This window comes from Sus scrofa, chromosome 2 (genome assembly GCF_000003025.6).
Source record: "Sus scrofa isolate TJ Tabasco breed Duroc chromosome 2, Sscrofa11.1, whole genome shotgun sequence".
In the NCBI taxonomy this organism is placed as follows: domain Eukaryota; kingdom Metazoa; phylum Chordata; class Mammalia; order Artiodactyla; family Suidae; genus Sus; species Sus scrofa.
The window spans coordinates 66,620,698-66,639,718 of record NC_010444.4 but is presented as its reverse complement, the minus strand read 5'-3'; the positions used below and the strand labels follow the sequence as shown (position 1 = coordinate 66,639,718).

The 19,021-nt window shown below is 41.2% G+C and overlaps 2 protein-coding genes across 4 annotated transcripts in view; both read left to right on the top strand.

Moving 5' to 3' along the window:
* LOC100520720 (zinc finger protein 14-like) lies at positions 267-11,484 on the top strand. The gene is given in 4 exon segments (XM_021083737.1): positions 267-432; positions 8,343-8,469; positions 8,665-8,725; positions 9,289-11,484. Coding segments are annotated over 4 exon segments (1,611 nt in total). The 5' UTR covers positions 267-429; the 3' UTR covers positions 10,709-11,484.
* The window catches only part of LOC102166940 (zinc finger protein 14-like), a 33,124-nt gene continuing 30,578 nt past the window's right edge, over positions 16,476-19,021 (top strand). For all 3 annotated transcript variants that reach the window (XR_002341625.1, XR_002341624.1, XM_021083738.1), the window contains exon 1: positions 16,476-17,710. Coding sequence is in view for 1 of the 3 variants with exons in the window: in XM_021083738.1 (XP_020939397.1) it covers positions 17,627-17,710 (84 nt within the window). In the remaining 2 variants the exon portion in view is untranslated. The remainder of the gene's footprint in view (positions 17,711-19,021) is intronic.

The window sequence follows — 19,021 nt, the reverse complement described above, 5'->3', positions numbered from 1 at the left end:
CCTGGAGGACATCAGACCCTCTTGTTCCAGGCCGGTGTTATCTGTACTTGCTCCGTCTTTAAGCTGAATCAGCAACCCCAGTGTCCTAGCAGCTGCAGAAGACATCAGAGGCAATCCCAGGCCTGGAAAATTTTGTGTTCCAAACTAAAAATGCCAGGAGGGGGCAGGTCCAATCCCACCTCCCGCAAGTTGTCACTCACGCGAGAGGGGGCGGGGCATTGTGATCTATCCAATCAGGAGGCGGCAGGGGCAGGTGGGTGGGGCGACGCGCCGCACCAGCGTGGACGTCTTTTCTCCTTCCCACCGCGCAGGTTGTGCGTGTCTTACTCTCCAGGGTCACTGTTTGCTTTTGAGTCTCTTCTGTCGTGCTCTGAGCTGCACTGGTCGTTGGAGTCGAGAGAAGGACGCAGAAGCGGAGGAAACTTCGCAATGGTGAGTGTGGTGTTCTGGAGAGTGGAGACCCCGCGGAGGAACTGATAGGAACCGGTCGGAACCGGCCTCCTCGTGGGCAACTCTGGAGTCTGCGGATCCGAGCCCGCCCGGCGTGCTCTCCGGTTCGCGTCGTGGAGTCGGGCCTGGCATTCAAGACCCCAGGCGTCCTGTTCTGTCGCTGTTGTGGCGTCTTCAGCCAGACTGTGCAGCCACTCTGTGCAAGTCTGCACCCACAGCTCCAGGTCTCTCCCGGGTTGTTTGTTGACCACGAGGAGGGTTATCAGGGGGACAGTGCTGTTTACTGTGGTGACAGGATAAACTATAATGCCCCCAGCCCTTTTAGTTTGAAGGTGGGGGGGTGCTTTTTTTTTTTTAATGGATTGCAGTTTTATATACATTACTGTTTAAGGGATCAGATCTTGCAGTCGTTTCCTTTGTCGAAAAGTTTAAATTAAATTCCTGAGGGAGGAAAGTAACTCAGGAGTACCTCCCCTCACATCCTCTGCCACTTCTCTGCTCTTAACTCCAGCCACCCTGAGATAGCCAGTTTTGAGTACTGCTTCATTATCCTTTTATTGTTTCTTTATGTACGAACAACCCAGTGCCAACACCTATTTTTCATACAGTTTTTGTCCTTGTGATATAATGATTATTTGGGATTCACGTGTTTGATGTTTGACTACTGAAAGTCAAACCTCTTCCCCGCCCTTTCCCCTGGTGCTTCTTAGCTGGACAGGCTGATAAGAAAGCCTGAAGGCATCTGCTCTGTGAGCTGCTGTTTGCTGGGGAGATTTCCCTGTGCCCTGCACTGTGTTGACCTGCGTGGCGCTGTTGACCCCACCATGCCTGGGTTCTAAGTACAGAGGACTCCGAGTTAGCAGTTTCCATAGTTCCTTGTTTTTTGGGAGCAGGAGTATGAGAAGGGGATCCTCCTAACAGTGGTGCTGGGTGGATGTCTGGGGTAGAACTTCTGTCTGTGTGTTTAGAATGAAGGTGTGACTAAGGCTGGGTTTGCCTAGACATTAGTATGGGGGATGATTAGGGGAGTAGGAGAATGATTATACCCTGTGACTGAGGAGAGTCCAGGTGATCGTTACTACTTAAAGTGCAATTATTTCAGAAAAAAAATGAAGAGTCAAAGAAAGACAGCCAGTAAGTATCGAGATTCCAGGAGGCTCAACAAAGCCTTTTAAGTACCTCTGAGGCCGTTGCCTCTGTATCTATTGTCACAGAGATCTTTACCCTCTGGATTGTGGTGGACAACACCCACAGTGTCAGTTTGGCACAGCAGAGGGATTAGTTCAAGCCTAGCTTAAGTTCGAGTTCCTTAAATTCTCTAAAGTAATTCAGTGTCGTGAAGAGGCCTCTGACCCTGTTGGCGGTGGTTGGAGGAGAAGCCTTAAGTTGTCTATAGGCTTCTGAAGCAAGGACTTTCCTAAGGTCCCAAATTAATACACCATCAAAGTTGCAATTTTCCCCATGTTCTGGGATCTCTTAAAAATAGAGGCCTCCACTGAAGTGTCTATTATGACTTTGGTCCTGGAAACAGAACCCCAGCAGCTCAGCTACTGACACCTACTTGTGAGTATGAGAACAGGGCCCTCTTTCCAGTGGTCCTGAGTTGATGTCTCAGCTAGAACCTGTGTTTAAAGTGAAGGTGTGACTGAGGCTGGGTTTGCCCACACATTGTTGGTTGTGAGGGGATCTGGGATGATTATATCCTGTGAATGAGTGGTAATGTTCACATCCTCACCCGTATTTGGTGTTCTGAGTGTTTTGAATTGTAGCTATGTCTAAGTGTGTGGTGATACCTCCTTCTTTTATTTCCCATTTCCCATTAACATTTGACAGTGAGTATGTTTTCATGTAGCCTATTTCTTTTCGGTGTATCTTCTTTGGGTTGCCGAATTTGTTCATTTATTTTGCCCCCCCCTTTTTCTCATTTTTTGCCTGCCCCCCAGGCATAGGGAATTCCTGCCCCAGGGATCAGATCCGAGTCATACCTGAAACCTAAGCCACAGGTGTGGCAACGCCAGATCCTTAACCCACCATGCCGGGATAGGGATCGAACCTGTGACCCAGCACTCCCAAGACACCACTGATCCCATTGCACCACAGCGGGAACTCCTATTTTGCCTATTTTTAATTAGGTTTTTTTATTTTACTGTTGAGCTTTAAGAGTTATTTGCATATGTTGGATACCAGCCATTTATAAGTGTTTTGCATAGATTTTCTCCTTGGTGACTTGCCTTTTCATTCTCTTAACACTGTCTTTCTCAGAGCAAGTTTTTTTCATTTCAGTGACATGAAATTATACTTTTTTTTCTGTTACAGGCCTTGCATTCGGGGTTATAGTTGAAAATTCATTGCTAAACCCAAAGTCACCTACATTTCCTTCTATGTTATTTTTAGAAGTTTATTTTGCATTTTCACAATGAGATATGTGATGTGGTGTTTTTTGTTTTTTTGGGATTTTTTTGGGCCCCTCCTGGGATATGTGGGAGTTCTCCTGGCCAGGAATCAAACCCTCGGCAGCAACCCAAGCTACTGAAGTGACAGCACCAGATCCTTAACCTGTTGCACCACAAGAGAACTCCTCTGTGATGTGTTTTGAGGTTTTTTTCCTGTGTGTGAAATATATAAGGTGTGTGTCTGCATTCCTTGTGTCTGTTCGTGTGCATATATGTTTTATGTGAATATCCATTATTTCCAGCAACAAATAGTTTAAAAGAGTTCGTTTTCATTGGAATTGTCTTTCTTTTTGTCCAAGTTCAGTATTGTATGTTTGGGAGGGTCTGTAGGAAAGCAGTTCATTAACCTTCAATCTCATTCTCTTATTAATCCCATAAGTTATCTCTGTTATTGTGGATTCTTTCAGATGTTTCACAGGGATAATCATGGTATACAAACAAATGTTCTATTTTTAGCTATAGGATTCATGAAGATGTTTATTCTCAAGAAGTGAACTAGTTTGTTTTCATAAATGCATGTTGGATATTTTCATACCTTTTTCTTTTTTTGCCACAACCATGGCATGTAGGTGTTCCTGGGCTGATGATTGAACCCACGCTGCAGTTGAGGCCTGCACCACAGCTGTGACAATGCCAGAGCCATAATCCATTGTGCCACAGGGAACTTCCTATCATACCTTTTCATTTTTATTCCTTCCTCTTTTCTTTCTGATATTAATACTTGCTTCTCTCTGTTCTTACTTACCTTGACATTGGATATTTATCAATGTTGTTAGTCTTGTCAAAGGACCAGAGTTAAAATTTTTTTTCTCAGAGTTGCCTTGTGGTGCAGCAGATTAAGGATCCAGTGTTGTTACTGCTCCATAATGTGTAATTGATAGGCTAAGAAAGGATAAAATGAAGAATCAGGTAAAATGCTCGATTAAAACCAGGGAAGATAGAAAAAAGGGGGAAGACAAATGAAAGAAAGAACAAGGGCAACACATAGAAACAGTAGAATGTGTGGTAGATATTAATCCAACTGTATTGATCACCAATTCATTCACTGATGCTCTCAATACCAATGAAAGACATATAGTAATATCAGATGTTAAAAATTATAATTTTCCTTACAAAAAACAATATTTAAAAATTTTTATTATAGTTGATTTACAGTGTTCATCAATTTCTGCTATGTAGCAAAGTGACCCAGTCATACATATATATACATCCTTTTTCTCATATTATCTTTCATTATATTCTGTCAAGAGATTGGATGTAGTTCCCTGTGTTATATACAGCAGGACCTTATTGCTTATCCATTCTAAATTTAATAGTTTGCATCTACTAATCCCAAACTCCCAATGCATCCCACTCCCTCCACCATCCCCCACTGGCAGCCACAAGTCTGTTCTCCATGTCTGTGAGTCTGTTTCTGTTCTGTAGATGGATTCATCTGTGCCATATTTTATTTTTTATAATGATTTTTATTTTTTCCATTATAGCTGATTTACAGTGTTCTGTCAATTTTCTGTTGCACAGCAAGGTGGCCCAGCCACACGTACATGTATACATTGTTTTTTCTCACATTATCATTCTCCATCACAAGTGACCAGACATAGTTCCTGGTGCTATACAGCAAGATCCCATTGCTTATCCATTCCGAAGGCAATAGTTTGCATTTATTAACCCCAAATTCCAAGTCCCTCCCACTCCCTTCCCCTCCTTCCCCTCCCTCTCCCTCCCCCTTGGCAACCACGAGTCTGTTCTCCATGTCCATGATTTTCTTTTCTGTGGAAAAGTGCATTTGTGCCATATATTAGATTCCAGATATAAGTGAAATCATATGGTATTTGTCTTTCTCTTTCTGACTTACTTCACTCAGGATGAGGGTCTCTAGTTCCCTCTATGTTGCTGCAGATGGCATTATTTCATTCTTTATTAATGGCTAAGTAGTATTCCATTGAGTATATATACCATATCTTCTTAATCTACTTATCTGTTGATAGACATTTAGCTTTTCTGGATATATGCCCAGGAGTGGGATTGGTGGATCATATGGTAATTCTATATTTAGTTTCTGAGGAACTTCCGTTCTGTTTTCTGTAGTGGCTGTAAAAATTTACATTCTCATCAGCAGTGTAGAAAGATTTCCTTTTCTCCCCACCCTCTTCAGCACTGTTTATTTGTTGGCCACTCTGACTCATGTGAGGTGATATTTCATTGTAGTTTTGATATGCATTTCTCTAATAATTAGTGATGTTGAGCATTTTTTCATGTACCTGTTGGCCATCCATATGTTTTCTTTGGAGAAATGTCTGTTTAGGTCTTGTGCCCATTTTTCCATTGGGTTGGTTGTTTTTTGTTCTTATTTTTGTTTGTTTGTTTTTGCTGTTGAGTTGTGTGAGTTGTGTGTAAGCCCATGTTGATTGCATCATTTACAACTATTTTCTCCCATTCCTTAGCTTGTCTTTTTTTTTTTTTATGGTCTCCTTTGCTGTGCAGAAATTCAATTTTAAATATGAAGACACAGGTTGATGAAAAGTAAAGGGATGGAGAAAAATACATCATGCCAAACCTAAACAAAAGAAAGCTGGCATTAGTGTATGAATTTTCAGATAATGCAGATTTCAGACCAAGGAAAACTAAGAGCTAAATATGGGCTTTACATAATGACAAAAAGGTCCATTTTCCAAGGAGCCATAAGGGGCAAAATACATAAAGCAAGTGCTGAAAGAATGCAAGGAGAAATACATGAATCCATTTATTGTAATCATACATCAGTATTCTCTTTATCATAAAATTTCAGTGGGCAAAGAATCAGGAAGAACAAAATTGAGCTGAACCAGCTCTATTAAACAACTCAATGTAACTGTTACCTATGGAATGCTTTATGAAACAAGGACAGAATACACATTTTTCTCAGGTTCCATGGAACATTCACCACGACAGAACACATTTTAGGGTATAAAGCATACATTAACAGATCTGAACAAAAATCATACAGACTATACTCTTAGAATTCAAAGACATTAATCTACATATAAGTAACAGCAAGAGAGTTGGAAAATACTCTATTACATGAAAAGTCAGCAGGACATTTCTAAATAATACATAAGATCAAGAAAGTCTGAAGAAAAAAAATTTGAACTAAATGAAATGAAAACATAATGTTTCAAAGGATGTAGAATGCATCAAAAACGGTACCTAGAGGGAAATTTATGCCATTAAACACATACACTGGAAAAACACCAAGATGTGTAAAGAATAATGCAAGAGTCTACCTTAGGAAACGACAAAAAGAGGAACATATAAAATGCAAAGCAAGCAGAAGAAGAGAAATAATAAAAATTAGAAAAAAATTGTTGCCTGTAGATGGAAATAAATTTTTTTTTCTTTTTTGGCCACACCTTCAGCATGTGGAAGTTCCTGGGCCAGGGGTTGAATCCGTACTGCATTTTCGACCTATGCCACAGCTGTGGCAATGCCAGATCTTAACTCATTGAGCGGAGTCAGGGATTGAATCCCCACTGCCAGAGACAACTCTGGATCCTTAACCTGCTGTGCCATGGCAGGAACTTCCTTTTTTTTCTTTTTGGTGGTACCTAAGGCATGTGAAAGTTCCAAGGCCAGGGATCAAGCCAGCAGCACAGCAGCAAATCAAGCCATTGCAGTGACCGCGTCAGATCCTTAACCCACTGTACCATAAAGGAACTCTTCAATTACACTTTTTTGTGTGTGTGGTTTTAGGGCTGCACCTGCAGCTTATGGAGGTTCCCAGGCTAGGGGTCTATTTGGAGCTGTTGCTGCCGGCCTTTGCCACAGCCACAGCAACACCATATCCAAGCTACATCTGCAAACTACACTACAGCTCATAGCCATGCCAGATCCTTATCCCACTGAGCAAGGCTAGGGATCGAACCCTTGTCCTCATGGATACTGGTTGGGTTCATTACTATTGAGTGACGATGAGAACTCCAAAGCTTTATGTATTTTGTAATCATGGACAAATTCACCCTCAAACTGGTGAACTTGCTTGCAGTCTCTAGCTCTTAACCTGTTTCTGAAGAAAACACAGTTTGACCTTAAAGAGCAATTCTAGCAAATTATCTCACTTTGTGTTCTAAAATTTGGCTGGGAGTTCTCTTGTGGTGCAGGAGGTTAAGGGTCTGGTATTGTCACCGTAGCGGCTTGGGTGGCTGCTCTGGAAGGAGTTTAGTCCTGGCCCAGGAACTTCCATATGCTATGGGTGCAGCCAAATAAAATAAAATAAAACTTGGCTGGGATCACTGTGAGGCACATGTGTATAGGTATTTTGTGGCCTGGTTGTTATTACTTTTCCTCAGGTCTGAACTTTAAGTTAGAGTAAGTTTTAGGTACATGCAGTTATTTAGAGAGAGAATAGAAGAACAGTCTGTGATAATTATTACACCTCTAAAAAGGAATGTTTCCCCACAAAGAATAGTGCATGTGATTACTTCTAAAGGCCTGGAGTTAGTTCCCGTTGTGGCTCAGTGGTAACAAACCCAACTAAGATCTATGAGAACGCAGGTTCAATCCCTGGCCCTGTTCAGTGAGTTAAGGATCCAGCATTGCTGCAAGCTGTGGTGTAGGTCTCAGATGTGGCTCAGATCTGGTGTTGCTGTGGCATAGGCCAGCACCTGCAGCTCCAGTTTGACCTCTAGCCTAGGGACTTCCCTCTGCCAAAGGAATGGCCCTAAAAAGTAAATAAGTAAATAAATAAAGGCCTGGAGGACTTTGGGACAGTGTGGTCAGCTGGACTTTGTTTTTGATTTTTGGGTTTTTTTGTTTGTTTTGGCCTCACCTATGGCATGTGGAAGTTCCCCGGCCAGGGATCAAACCCATGCCACTGCATAGCAGTGACCCAAGCTGCTGCAGTGACAATGATGGATCCTTAACCCCCTGCACCACAAGGAAATTCCCAGCTGGGCTTTGTTAAGTTTGATTTCTCTGGGGCTCTGGGACTCTCCTGTTTGGTGACAGGACTAGGGAAAATAGCTTCCAGTTCTTCTCAGAAGACTCATTCATTGAAAACTCATACAGACTTGACCCTCTATCTCCTGAAGGGCTGTAAATGGTGGATAAACAAGAAGATAAAAAAATTTTCTCACACAAAATCAGGGTTCTTAAAATGATATTTGTTTCATTTATTGTCATTTCCCAATAATTTTGCCAGTTCCCAGTAATCTCTAGGCTCTGCCATTAATGAGGTATAAGGTGGAATGTGATCACAGAAATAATGTGTCGGTAATTTATATATGTTCATGATGGTGTTAAATTTACAAGGAAGTGTGCTGAGAGTAAGTTTCTCATGATCAAGTCATAGAATAAATGTTTGCTGACAATAGAATCATTTGTAACCTTTCTGTAAATGGAGTAGAGTTGTCTAATGCTGTCAGTCTCAAGTATCTTATTGTAAACATATTTGGGATGTTTTAGGACTCAGTGACCTTTGATGATGTGGTTGTGAACTTCACCCTGGAGGAGTGGGCTTTACTGGATCCTTCACAGAAGAAACTCTACAGAGATGTGATGGAGGAAACCCTCAGAAACCTGGCCTCACTAGGTAAGAATAATGACTTTCCTTCACTTCGTCAATTAGAGAACAAATGCTCCATGCTAATTTACATTGTTCTAAGATATGTAATTGGGGAAGGAAGGGTGTTGGTATATAAACTGGGCTTAGTCTCAGTTAACAATGGACATAATATGATAAATTTATTAATTTCCAATATTTTTTATTAATTTTTCTGCATTTTAGGAAAAACATGGGAAGATCATGATGTTGGAGATCAGTACAGAAACCATGGGGGGAAACTAAGGTAAGTCACACGTAGAACAGATAGCATCATCTCATGTGAGAATCCTAGTATATTATGAAATATTAAAAACATGCAAACAAAACAGATAGCACCTTTTTCACATTTAGTTCTTAGAACCTTTCTACCAAAACCATTTTCTTAAATGTGACATAAATATTATGTGCTTGTAACATAGTTCATTTGCAAATAGTATTAATAAACTCTACATTTGAGGGGGAAAAAAAAAACCCAAACCCACAAGCCTATATTTGAATATCAATGTTAGGGATGATTTTTTGTTTTTTGGTTTTTTTTCTTGGCTGCGTCCACAGCGTGTGGAAGTTCCCAGGCCAGGGATCAAACCCGTGCTGCAACAGCAATCCAAGGCACTGCAGTGACAACACCAGATCCTTAACTCACTGCATCAGTATTGCTCTTTAATAGCAGAAAGGGTGAAGTCATGTTGCAGAGCATTTTGTATACTCAATTTCTAACAATTTAAACAAGGTGGATAATTATAATAAATAGAATAAATATAAGCTCAATAAAGAAACCATTAGAAATGTGCTTCTTATTTTTTACAGAAGTCCTCTGGTAGAGAGACTCTCTAAACATAAAGACAGTAGTCTGTGTGGAGAAAACTTCAGTCTTATTCCAAGTCTCAATCTGAAAAAGAAAACTACTGGATCAAAACCATGTGAATGCCATTCATGTGGAACAGTCTTCATGGATCACTCATCCCTTAAAAGACACATAAGATGTCACACTGAACATACACCAGGAGAGTTTCAAAACTTTGGTGACAAGCTATATGAATGTAAGCACTGTGGTAAAGCCTTTAATCATTTCACTTCCTTCCTAATGCACAAAAGAGGTCACACTGGAAGGAAACTGTATGAATGTAAAACATGTTTTAAAGCATTGAGTTCTCCCAGTTCTCTTCGATATCATCAAAGAACCCACACTAGAGAAAAACCCTATGAGTGTAAGGAATGTGGGGAAGCCTTCACATGGCTCATAACCTTTCAAAAACACATGATAACACACACTGGAGATGGACCTTATAAATGTAAGGAATGTGAGAAAATATTCATTAATCCCAGTTCTCTTAAAATGCATGAAAGGAATCACACTGGAGAGAAACCCTATCAGTGTGAAGAGTGTGGCAAAGGCTTCAGTTATGTCTCTTCCCTCCGAATCCACAAAGGAAGTCACACTGGAGAGAAATTGTATGTGTGTAAAACATGTTCTAAAGTATTGAGTAGTCTTGGTTCTCTTCGAAATCATGAAAGAATCCACACTGGAGAAAAACCCTATGAGTGTAAGGAATGTGGCAAAGCCTACACATGGTATAATAATTTGCAGTATCACATGATAACACACACTAAAGATGGACCTTATAAATGTAAAGAATGTGAGAAAGTATTCCTTAATCCCAGTTCTCTCAAAATACATGAACGGAGTCACACTGGAGAGAGACCCTATGAATGTAAGCAATGTGGTAAAAATTTTAGTTCTCAAAATGGTCTCCACACCCATGAAAGAACGCACACTGGTGAAAAACCCTTTCAATGTAAGGAATGTGGGAAAGCCTTCACGTGGCAGAAAACCTTTCAGAAACACATGATAACTCACAATGGAGATGGACCTTATAAATGTAAAGAATGTGAGAAAGTATTCATTAATCCCAGTTCTCTTAAAGTACATGAATGGAGTCACACTGGAGAGAAACCCTATCAATGTAAACAATGTGGTTTAAGTTTTAGTTCCCAAAAAGGCTTCCGGAATCATGAAAGATATCACACTGGTTGTAAAATATGTGGGAAAACCTTTACTTACATTTATCCTCAAAAACATGAAAGAACTCACACTGGGGAGAAACCATATCAATGTAAGGAATGTGGGAAAGCCTTCATATCTCTGTCAAGAATTTGAAAGCACACGAGAAGGCACACTGGAGAAAAACCATATACATGTGAAGAATGTGGGAAAGACTTATCATAGTAATTTTTAAGAAGGCATGAAAAGATTCATTAGATAAAACTTATTGTTTGTAACCAGCTTGGGAAGTAATTCAAATTGGCCCACATCCTTAGATGCAAAAACTCCCATGGAGAAGATGTAGGAATGTAAGTAACATGAGATAACTCAATGGAAAGTAATCTATGTATAATGTTTCAGAAAGCTTTCAGTATGAGTTTGTTTTAAAAGTTTATAAATATGTTGTGTTTACTGAGGATCTTTCTTCAGGTACATTGTTGGACATTGAATTTCTACTAATTTCAGAAATGAATATTATTTTGAGTTATTTCTATAAGTTGTCTTTCAACAATAGTACATAAGGTTTAAAGGTAGTGATTTTTCTTTTTTTTTTTTTAATTACTCAAGTGAATATATCACATCTGTAGTCATATAATGATCATAACAATCTGATTTCACAGGATTTCCATCCCACAGCCCAAGCACATCCCCCCACCCCCCCATAAAGATAGTGATTTTTCTTTTAATCAGATGTTTTTTCTTTACATTTTGAAGCATCTTGGATCCATGTGTGATTAAAGTGTATTTTAGTGTGCAGTTAGGCTTAAATTTTCATATGCTATTTATTCTCTGCTAAAGAGCCATTGAAAATAGCGGCTTGGTATTTTGGAGGATTTTCCTACTGGCCTTGGGCACCAGTTCCCCATTGTTCTTTTGTTTTGTTTTGTTTTTGTTTTTTGTCTTTTTGTCTTTTTGCCATTTCTAGAGCCGCACCCACAGTATATGGAGGTTCCCAGGCTAGGGGTCCAATAGGAGCTGTAGCCACTGGCCTATGCCAGAGCCACAGCAGCGCGGGATCCGAGCCACGTCTGTGGCCTACACCACAGCTCACAGCAACACCAGATCCCCAACCCACTGAGCAAGGCCAGGGATCGAACCCGCAACCTCATGGTTCCTAGTCAGATTCGTTAACCTCTGCTTGCCACAATGGGAACTCCCCCATTGTTCTTAATATATTATATATATTTTACTTTTTTTTACTGAGAAAGATCCTTTTGTAGGATGGTAAGTAAAGGAGCCTTTTTCAGTTTTCCATTCTATTAAACACTTGGAATAATGTTAATGTATTGCAAAGTTGTCAAAGAGTACACTTTCATATAAGTTATGATTTTCGTGTTTGCCTTTTTTTTTCTTCTGACTGGTATTGTTGAATAGAATTTGAACTAGGAAGAGACACTTGTAATAAGACAGAAAATCTAGAGTTGGGATATCTTGCTGTGAGTAATAATCGGATCTAGATTTTCCAGAATTCATCCTCTTTGTGGTTCCATGTTAGATGTCATCAGTTGCATTACTTGAGTCATATTGAAAATCAAATGCAAAGAAGCCATTCTTCAGATTTTGGACCCACCACATTCAGAGAGAGGGAGATGCATAGCAGGTCAAGGACATAGTCTTCTAGTTGCTTACCAGATTCTGTGCTCTTGTCATTAAGATTATCCCTAACACCACCAACACAAGTTTGATTTCCATTTTCTTACAAGTGTAGTTTTTCCCTTGATGTTCCTCATCACAAGTTCCACATCAAGGTCTGTCAGAATTTGAATTTTTCTGTAAGGCCTCTTGTGTCCACTTGGAAAGTAATTCATGTTTCATGATTGGGGGTATTGTGTGATTACAGTCTTCTGTCAATTATATCTTTATAATGTCTAGTTTGTACAGGAAACACTTTATACTGTTAATAGTGTTAGTGAATATGTGTTTTCCTGTTTTACCATGAGATTCCCGATGGTGTAGCCAAAAAGAATGAAGTGGCTGCTTTGACCTATTGTTCCCTCTGAGAATAAGCTCCTTCTTTATATCAGTAACACTGTGTATTTCCTGTTTCTTGTAGCTGACTCTAACACCTCAATATGTTTTCAATTCTGTTTGTGTGTGATTAAAACTGAATTTGTTAAATATGTGCAATTTCTTTTTGTAAAACAAGTTTCTATTGTTTCAGAGAAATATTTTATCAACTCTTTTCTAAGCTTTTATATGCTTACAAATATTGTGGTTTTTCATTTTCTCAGAGAACATTAAAATACTCATTTTAGGAGTTCACATCGTGGTACAGTGGAAACGAACCCAGCCAGGAACCATGAGGTTTCGGGTTCGATCCCTGGCCTCACTCAGTGGGTTAAGGATCCGGCATTGCCATGAGCTGTGGTGTAGGTCACAGACATGGCTCGGATCTGGCATTGCTGTGGCTCTGGTGTAGGCCAGCAGCAACAGCTCCAATTAGACCCCTAGCCTGGAAACCTCCATGTGCCGTGTATGTGGCCTTAAAAAGACCCCCCCCCAAAAAAAAATACTCATTTTATTTTTTACATTTATTTTTGGCTTTTGGGGGGCAGTGCCTACAGCATGTGGAAGTTCATGGATCCACACCACAGCAGCAACTCTGAGCTACTCCAGTAACAAGCCACACCTAGCCACTGTGCCACAAGAGAACTCCCAAAATACACATTAATTATGGACATTCAGATAAACTTGGCAGTTTTCTTCATTTATTCATTATATCATTATTCAGTATTATCATGTGCATACAATTTTGTTTTTTTCCTTAGGAAAAGTTTACTTTTTATTCTTTTTTTTTTTTTTTAAATACAGCTGCAACTGTGGCATATGGAATTTACCAGGCTAGGAAGTTGAATCAGAGCTGCAGCTGGGGCCTATGTCACAGCATCAGCGACACCAGATCCAAGCTGTATCTGTGATCTGTGCCACAACTTTTGGCAATGCTGGATCCTTAATCCACTGAGCAAGGCCAGGGATTGAACCCATATCCTCACAGACACTATGTCAGTTTCTTTAAGTTACAGTGGAAACTCCTATATTTTATTCTTTTGTAGTTCTTTTTGTCATGAAACTAGTTTCTCATTCACCCTATTACCAAAAATTTAAATCAGTTTTTTCAGAGCCCTCTGGCCAGTGACCCAGAGGATCTTGCCTGTGGTCAAAGAGGTGAATGTAGGATTCCCACTGTGGCACAGTGGGTTAAGAATCTGACTGCAGAGGCATGGTTTGATCCCCAGCCCAGTGCAGTGGGCTAAAGGTAAAGGATCTGGTATTGCCACAACTGCAGTGTTAAGTCATAGCTGTGGCTCAGATCTGATCCCTATCCTAGGGGCTTCCATGCGCCACAGGTGCAGCCATTAAAAAGCAGGAGTTCCTGTCATGGCTCAACGGTAAAGAACCCGACTAGTATCCATCCCTGATCTGGCATTGCTGCGAGCTGTGGTATACATTACAGACTTGGCTCGAATCCCTTATGGCTGTGGCTGTGGCATAGGTTGGCAGCTGCAGCTCTGATTTGACTCCTAGTCTGGAGCTTCTATATGCCACAGGTGAGGCCCTAAAAAGCAAAAACAAAACAAAAGGAGTGGAGTGAATTCTAATTAGAATGACTACAGACCATAAAGAACTATAAGGTATAATAGTAACAGGGTGCTGATCTTCTTAAAGGATTTTGGCTTTGTTACAGGATATGATTGCTATTTCAGGAAGCAAGGCTGATTTTCTGTATTGAATGCCCTGAGGAGATAAACTTATCCTGCCACTGGTGATGAAATTGTTGTTTTCTAGAAGGCCAAAGTGAGTATTGGAGCTAAACTTAATTCCTTCTTTTTTTTTTTTTTTTACAGGCCACACCTGAGGTATATGGACATTCCCAGAGGTCAAATCAGAGCTGCAGCTGCAGGCCTATACTACAGCCATAGCAACACTGGATCCTTAAACCAATGAGCAGGACCAGTGATCAAATCCACATCCTCATGGATACTAGTCAGGTTCATTACTGTTGAGCCACAACTGGAACTCAAAACTTTATAATAAATTCCATTCACTCATCTTAGTAAGAAAAGGAATATAGTGGTCATTTTTATCTTTCCCCATTTTTATTTTATTTTTGACCATGCTGAAAGCATGTGGAAGTTCCCCAGCCAAGAGTCAAACCTGCCACAGCAGTGGCCCACACCATAGCATTGACAATGCCATATTCTTAACCACTAGGCCACCAGGGAACTCCTCTTACCATTTTTAGAGACAGCATTGTAAAATATTCTTTTTTCTTTATTATAGTTGATTTACAATGTTTTGTCTACAAAATATTCTTATGTCTTTGTCTGTCATGATCACCAAGTACCTTTGGTGTATAACATTTTTTTCTTCATCTGGAAAAGACTTTGCCTTTTGAAATATGCAGGCCAGCTCCTGGTCCTCTGGAATTGCCTTCGCTTTTCCTGCTTGGGATCCAGTTGTTTCCTGCCTGTTATATAAATTTTCTGCTCAATATACTATGTAATCATTTTAATATCTCTTTTATGATTCAACTGAGGCCTATTCAGGTAATTTGTGTCAATTCGAGTGATACTATAATTGAGTATAAAAGGAGTGATAGGAAGTTTTTAATGTTTTTTTTTTTTCTTTCAGTGGGACCTGGGAGCCATTTGTTTCCATGATCTACAAGAAAGCCCCACAGTGGGTTTTTTGTTTTGTTTTGTTTTGTTTTTTAAAGCTGTACCTGGGGCATCTGAATGTTCCCAGGTTAAGAGTCTAATTGGAGCTAAAGCTGCTGGTCTATACCACAGACATAGCAACGCCAGATCCGAATCTCATCTGTGACCTACACAGCAGCTTGCACCAACGCTGGATCCTTAACCCAGTGAGCAAGACCAGGGATGAAACCTGTATCCTCATGGACACTATGTTGGGTTCTTAACCTGCTGAGCCACAGTGGGAATTCCAACACTTCTGTTTTTCTGACAGAGTTCTGTAAATGGAGGCCCTCCCATGGCCTGAGTTGATGAGTCTCCACAGCCAACTTCCCATTTCTCTTTAGGTCATGAATGTAGGACCTATCAGTTTGCCTAAAAACAGAGACCTTGTTAAAAAGGTAATGGTGGAATTCTTGACATAGTATAGTGAGTTAAATATCTGGCCTTGTGCCTGCAGTGGCTCGGGTTGGTGCTGAGGCAAAGGTTTGATCACCAGGGATACCCAGACTGGCACAGTGGGTTAAGGATCCAGCATTGCTGCAGCTATGGTGTAGGTTGCAGCTTCGGCTTGGATTCAATCCCTGATCTGGGAAGTTCCTTTTTTTTTTTTTTTTTTAGCTTTTTAGGGCCGAACCTGCAGCATATGGAGGTTCCCAGGCTAGGGGTCGAATTGGAGCTGTAGCTGCCAGCCTAAACCACAGCAACACAGGATTAGAGCCCTGTCTGTGACCTACACCACACCTCACAGCAATACCAGATCCTCAACACACTGAGCGAGGCCAGGGATCGAATCCAAAACCTCATGGTTCCTAGTTGGATTCATTTCCACTGCGCCATGATGGGCACTCCTTTTTTGTTTGTTTGTTTTTGATCCAGGAAGTTTCATGTGCCGAGGGTGTGACATACAAAAAAGAAAATTGATTTAAAAAATTTATTTTAAAAAAAGGCAAGAGTTCCCAGCATGGCAGAACGGGATTGGTGGCATCTCTGCAGAGCCAGGACATGAATTTGATCCCCGGCCCAACACAGTGGGTTAAGGGATCTGTTGCCCCAGCATTGGTGTGGATTGCTACTGCGGCTCAGATCTGATCCCTGGCCTGGAAACTCCATATGCCTCAGGGTGGCCAGAAAAGGGGTGGGGGGAGGAGTTCCCATTGTGGCTCAGCAACTACTATCCGTGGGGACATGGGTTTGATCCCTGGCCTTGCTCAGTGGGTTAAGGATCCAGTGTTGTTGTGGCTGTGGCATAGTCCCGCAGCTACAGCTCCAATTGGACCCCTAGCCTGGGAACCTCCATATACAGCCCTAAAAAAAAACACACACAAAAAAAAGAAAAGGTGGGAAGAAAGGGCATTGGTACTTGAAGCATAGAGCAAAAATTGGTCCCTCTGTCATATCCAACTTACTGGAAGAACTGTGTTGCCCTCAGTGGGTGCCTTCTGTAGTAGGTCACTTCCTTCTGGACACATTGCCACTTGAGGTGTCACTCAGGATCACATGAGAGACCAGGGAGTTCACATAGTTTACATAAAGGGTGCTACTACCACCCTTGATGGGGTCCACTGCAGAGATGTTGCATTCTGTCCCTAAATCAAGCAGGCAACCTGGGATCGGGGACTGGACCCAGGTGTTAGATGAATTAATCCAGCTTCACGCATGGTGCTGGCACTAGAGAATTCCCTGCCACCAGTTGAACTCACGTGCACATCATTATAGGTCCTTTGGCCACTGCCAAGAATCCAGGTGTCACATCTACCAGTAACAGCTCCTTTCCAAGCTCACCCTTTTGGCATAAGAACACTGAGGATACCTTGCCTCGCAATATCCAAGGACAAATCAGTGCCAGTCCTCTCTGCACTTATTAAACTTCAAACTGCCAAGGCTTATTTCAATGTACAGGGCAATCAACTGACTTGAATTTCTGACCATGCTGTCACCTGGGATCTGATGGTATTAACCTTGGCCCTGTGAGCCCCCACAATCCATAACCATTTGGAGTTCTCTAACCTCAGTGGTAAGCAAAATTCATGGGCCATCCCTTCTCTGCCATGGCTGCCTTAGCAACTGGCTGGGGCATCTGATGTGAATAAATCCACCATTGGTAATATACTCAATGGACAGAGTTTCCAGACCAAGGAAGGAGTCCCTACAGCTGATGGCAAACAGATTTTCTAGCGCCCCTCACCCCCTCTACAGGCTACTTGCTATGCTCCCATGGTAGATACTTACATACAGAAATTACTTATCCTATCATACACAACCTTCCTGAAACCAAAATGCCATGACTCATCAACACAGTGTAGAAACTATTGACATCAACTCAATTCTAAAAAAACCAGGCTCTTGAAAAAGTCATGCAGTGCAGTCATAGGATCCCATTCTACAACCCTTAAAGGGTTTCCAAATGCCTTCCTTAAACTTTGCTTTCTTCTCCATAGTTCTTCCTGCTGTTCGGGGCATTATTCAGATTCAATCCACAGTGGTCCAGGTAAGTTACTTTGTTCTGATCATCAGGTTTACAGTTATCTTACAGGTAGAGCCTTTCTGTACTAGACATGTCTGTCAGATTGGTCACTCCTACGGGTCTTTGGTTTATTGTCATAGGCCACCACTGTTATACCCACTCCTGGGTCTTCCTCCTAATATCACCCATAGACTGTTGCCCTTCGTTTCAGTATTTCACTTTGACCACCTTTAAAACCCTCTGGGCCATCCAACACAAATGTGTCCTTTTCCTGCAATTTACAATCACATGCTCATTGTCATTGGAGCACTGGTACTGACCTGGGCACACATCATGTCATTTAACAAATACATTAGGAGTTCCCATTATGGCTCAGTGGTAATGAACCCAACTAGTATCCATGAGGATGTAGGTTCAGTCCCTGGGCTAGTGGGTTAAGGGAAACGGCGTTGCCGTGAGCTGTGGTCTAGGTTGCAGATGCGGCTCAGATCCAGTGTGGCTGTGGCTGCAGCGTAGGCCAGCAGCTGTAGTTCCAACTTGACCCCTAGCCTGCGAACTTCCATATGCCACAGTGGCAGCCCTAAAAAAGCAAAAAAAAAAAAAAACAAAAAAACAAAAAACAAAAACTAAAAACAACCACATCATTAGAGCCAATCAAGAAATGCTGAAAACTTTTCAGAATACGTGTAGCACACAGCTAACACTTCAGGTTTTTTCCATGAAGGACAGTTCTCTGGCAGGCATGGTAGCTGGTGACCACTTGGCTGTGCACTATTTACGTGCCAGGGAGGGAGCATTCTGTTCCCTAGGAGAGCGGTTTGCTGCATGTGGGTGGGCTGACACCCACAAGGTGCCAGCAATAACACAACCATGGAGACAGCAAACTAAATTAACAATAACAAGGTTACTGAAATATTTGAACAGAGTTGTAGAACTGGATCTCCGCAGCACCTGGGGATGGCAGAATCCCAATGTTGTTTTGAAGCTTCATCATCTTAATTATAATATGTTGCTGGTTTCACAGGGCTTTTCAACTAATATTCACATTCATTTAAATGACATGTAACATGGAGAAGAAACTTGTGGTTGCCGGGGTGGGGGGAGAAGGATGGACAGGGAGTTGGGTCAGTAGATGCAAACTGTTACATTTAGAATGGATAAGGGGTGAGAGTCTGCTGTATAGCACAGGGAACTATATTCAACCACTTGTGATAGAACATGATAGAAGATAATATGAGAAAAAGAAGAGATATATATGTATAATTGGGTCACTTTGCTGTACAGCAGAAATTTATAGAACATTGTAAATCAACTATAATTAAAAAAATTTTTAAT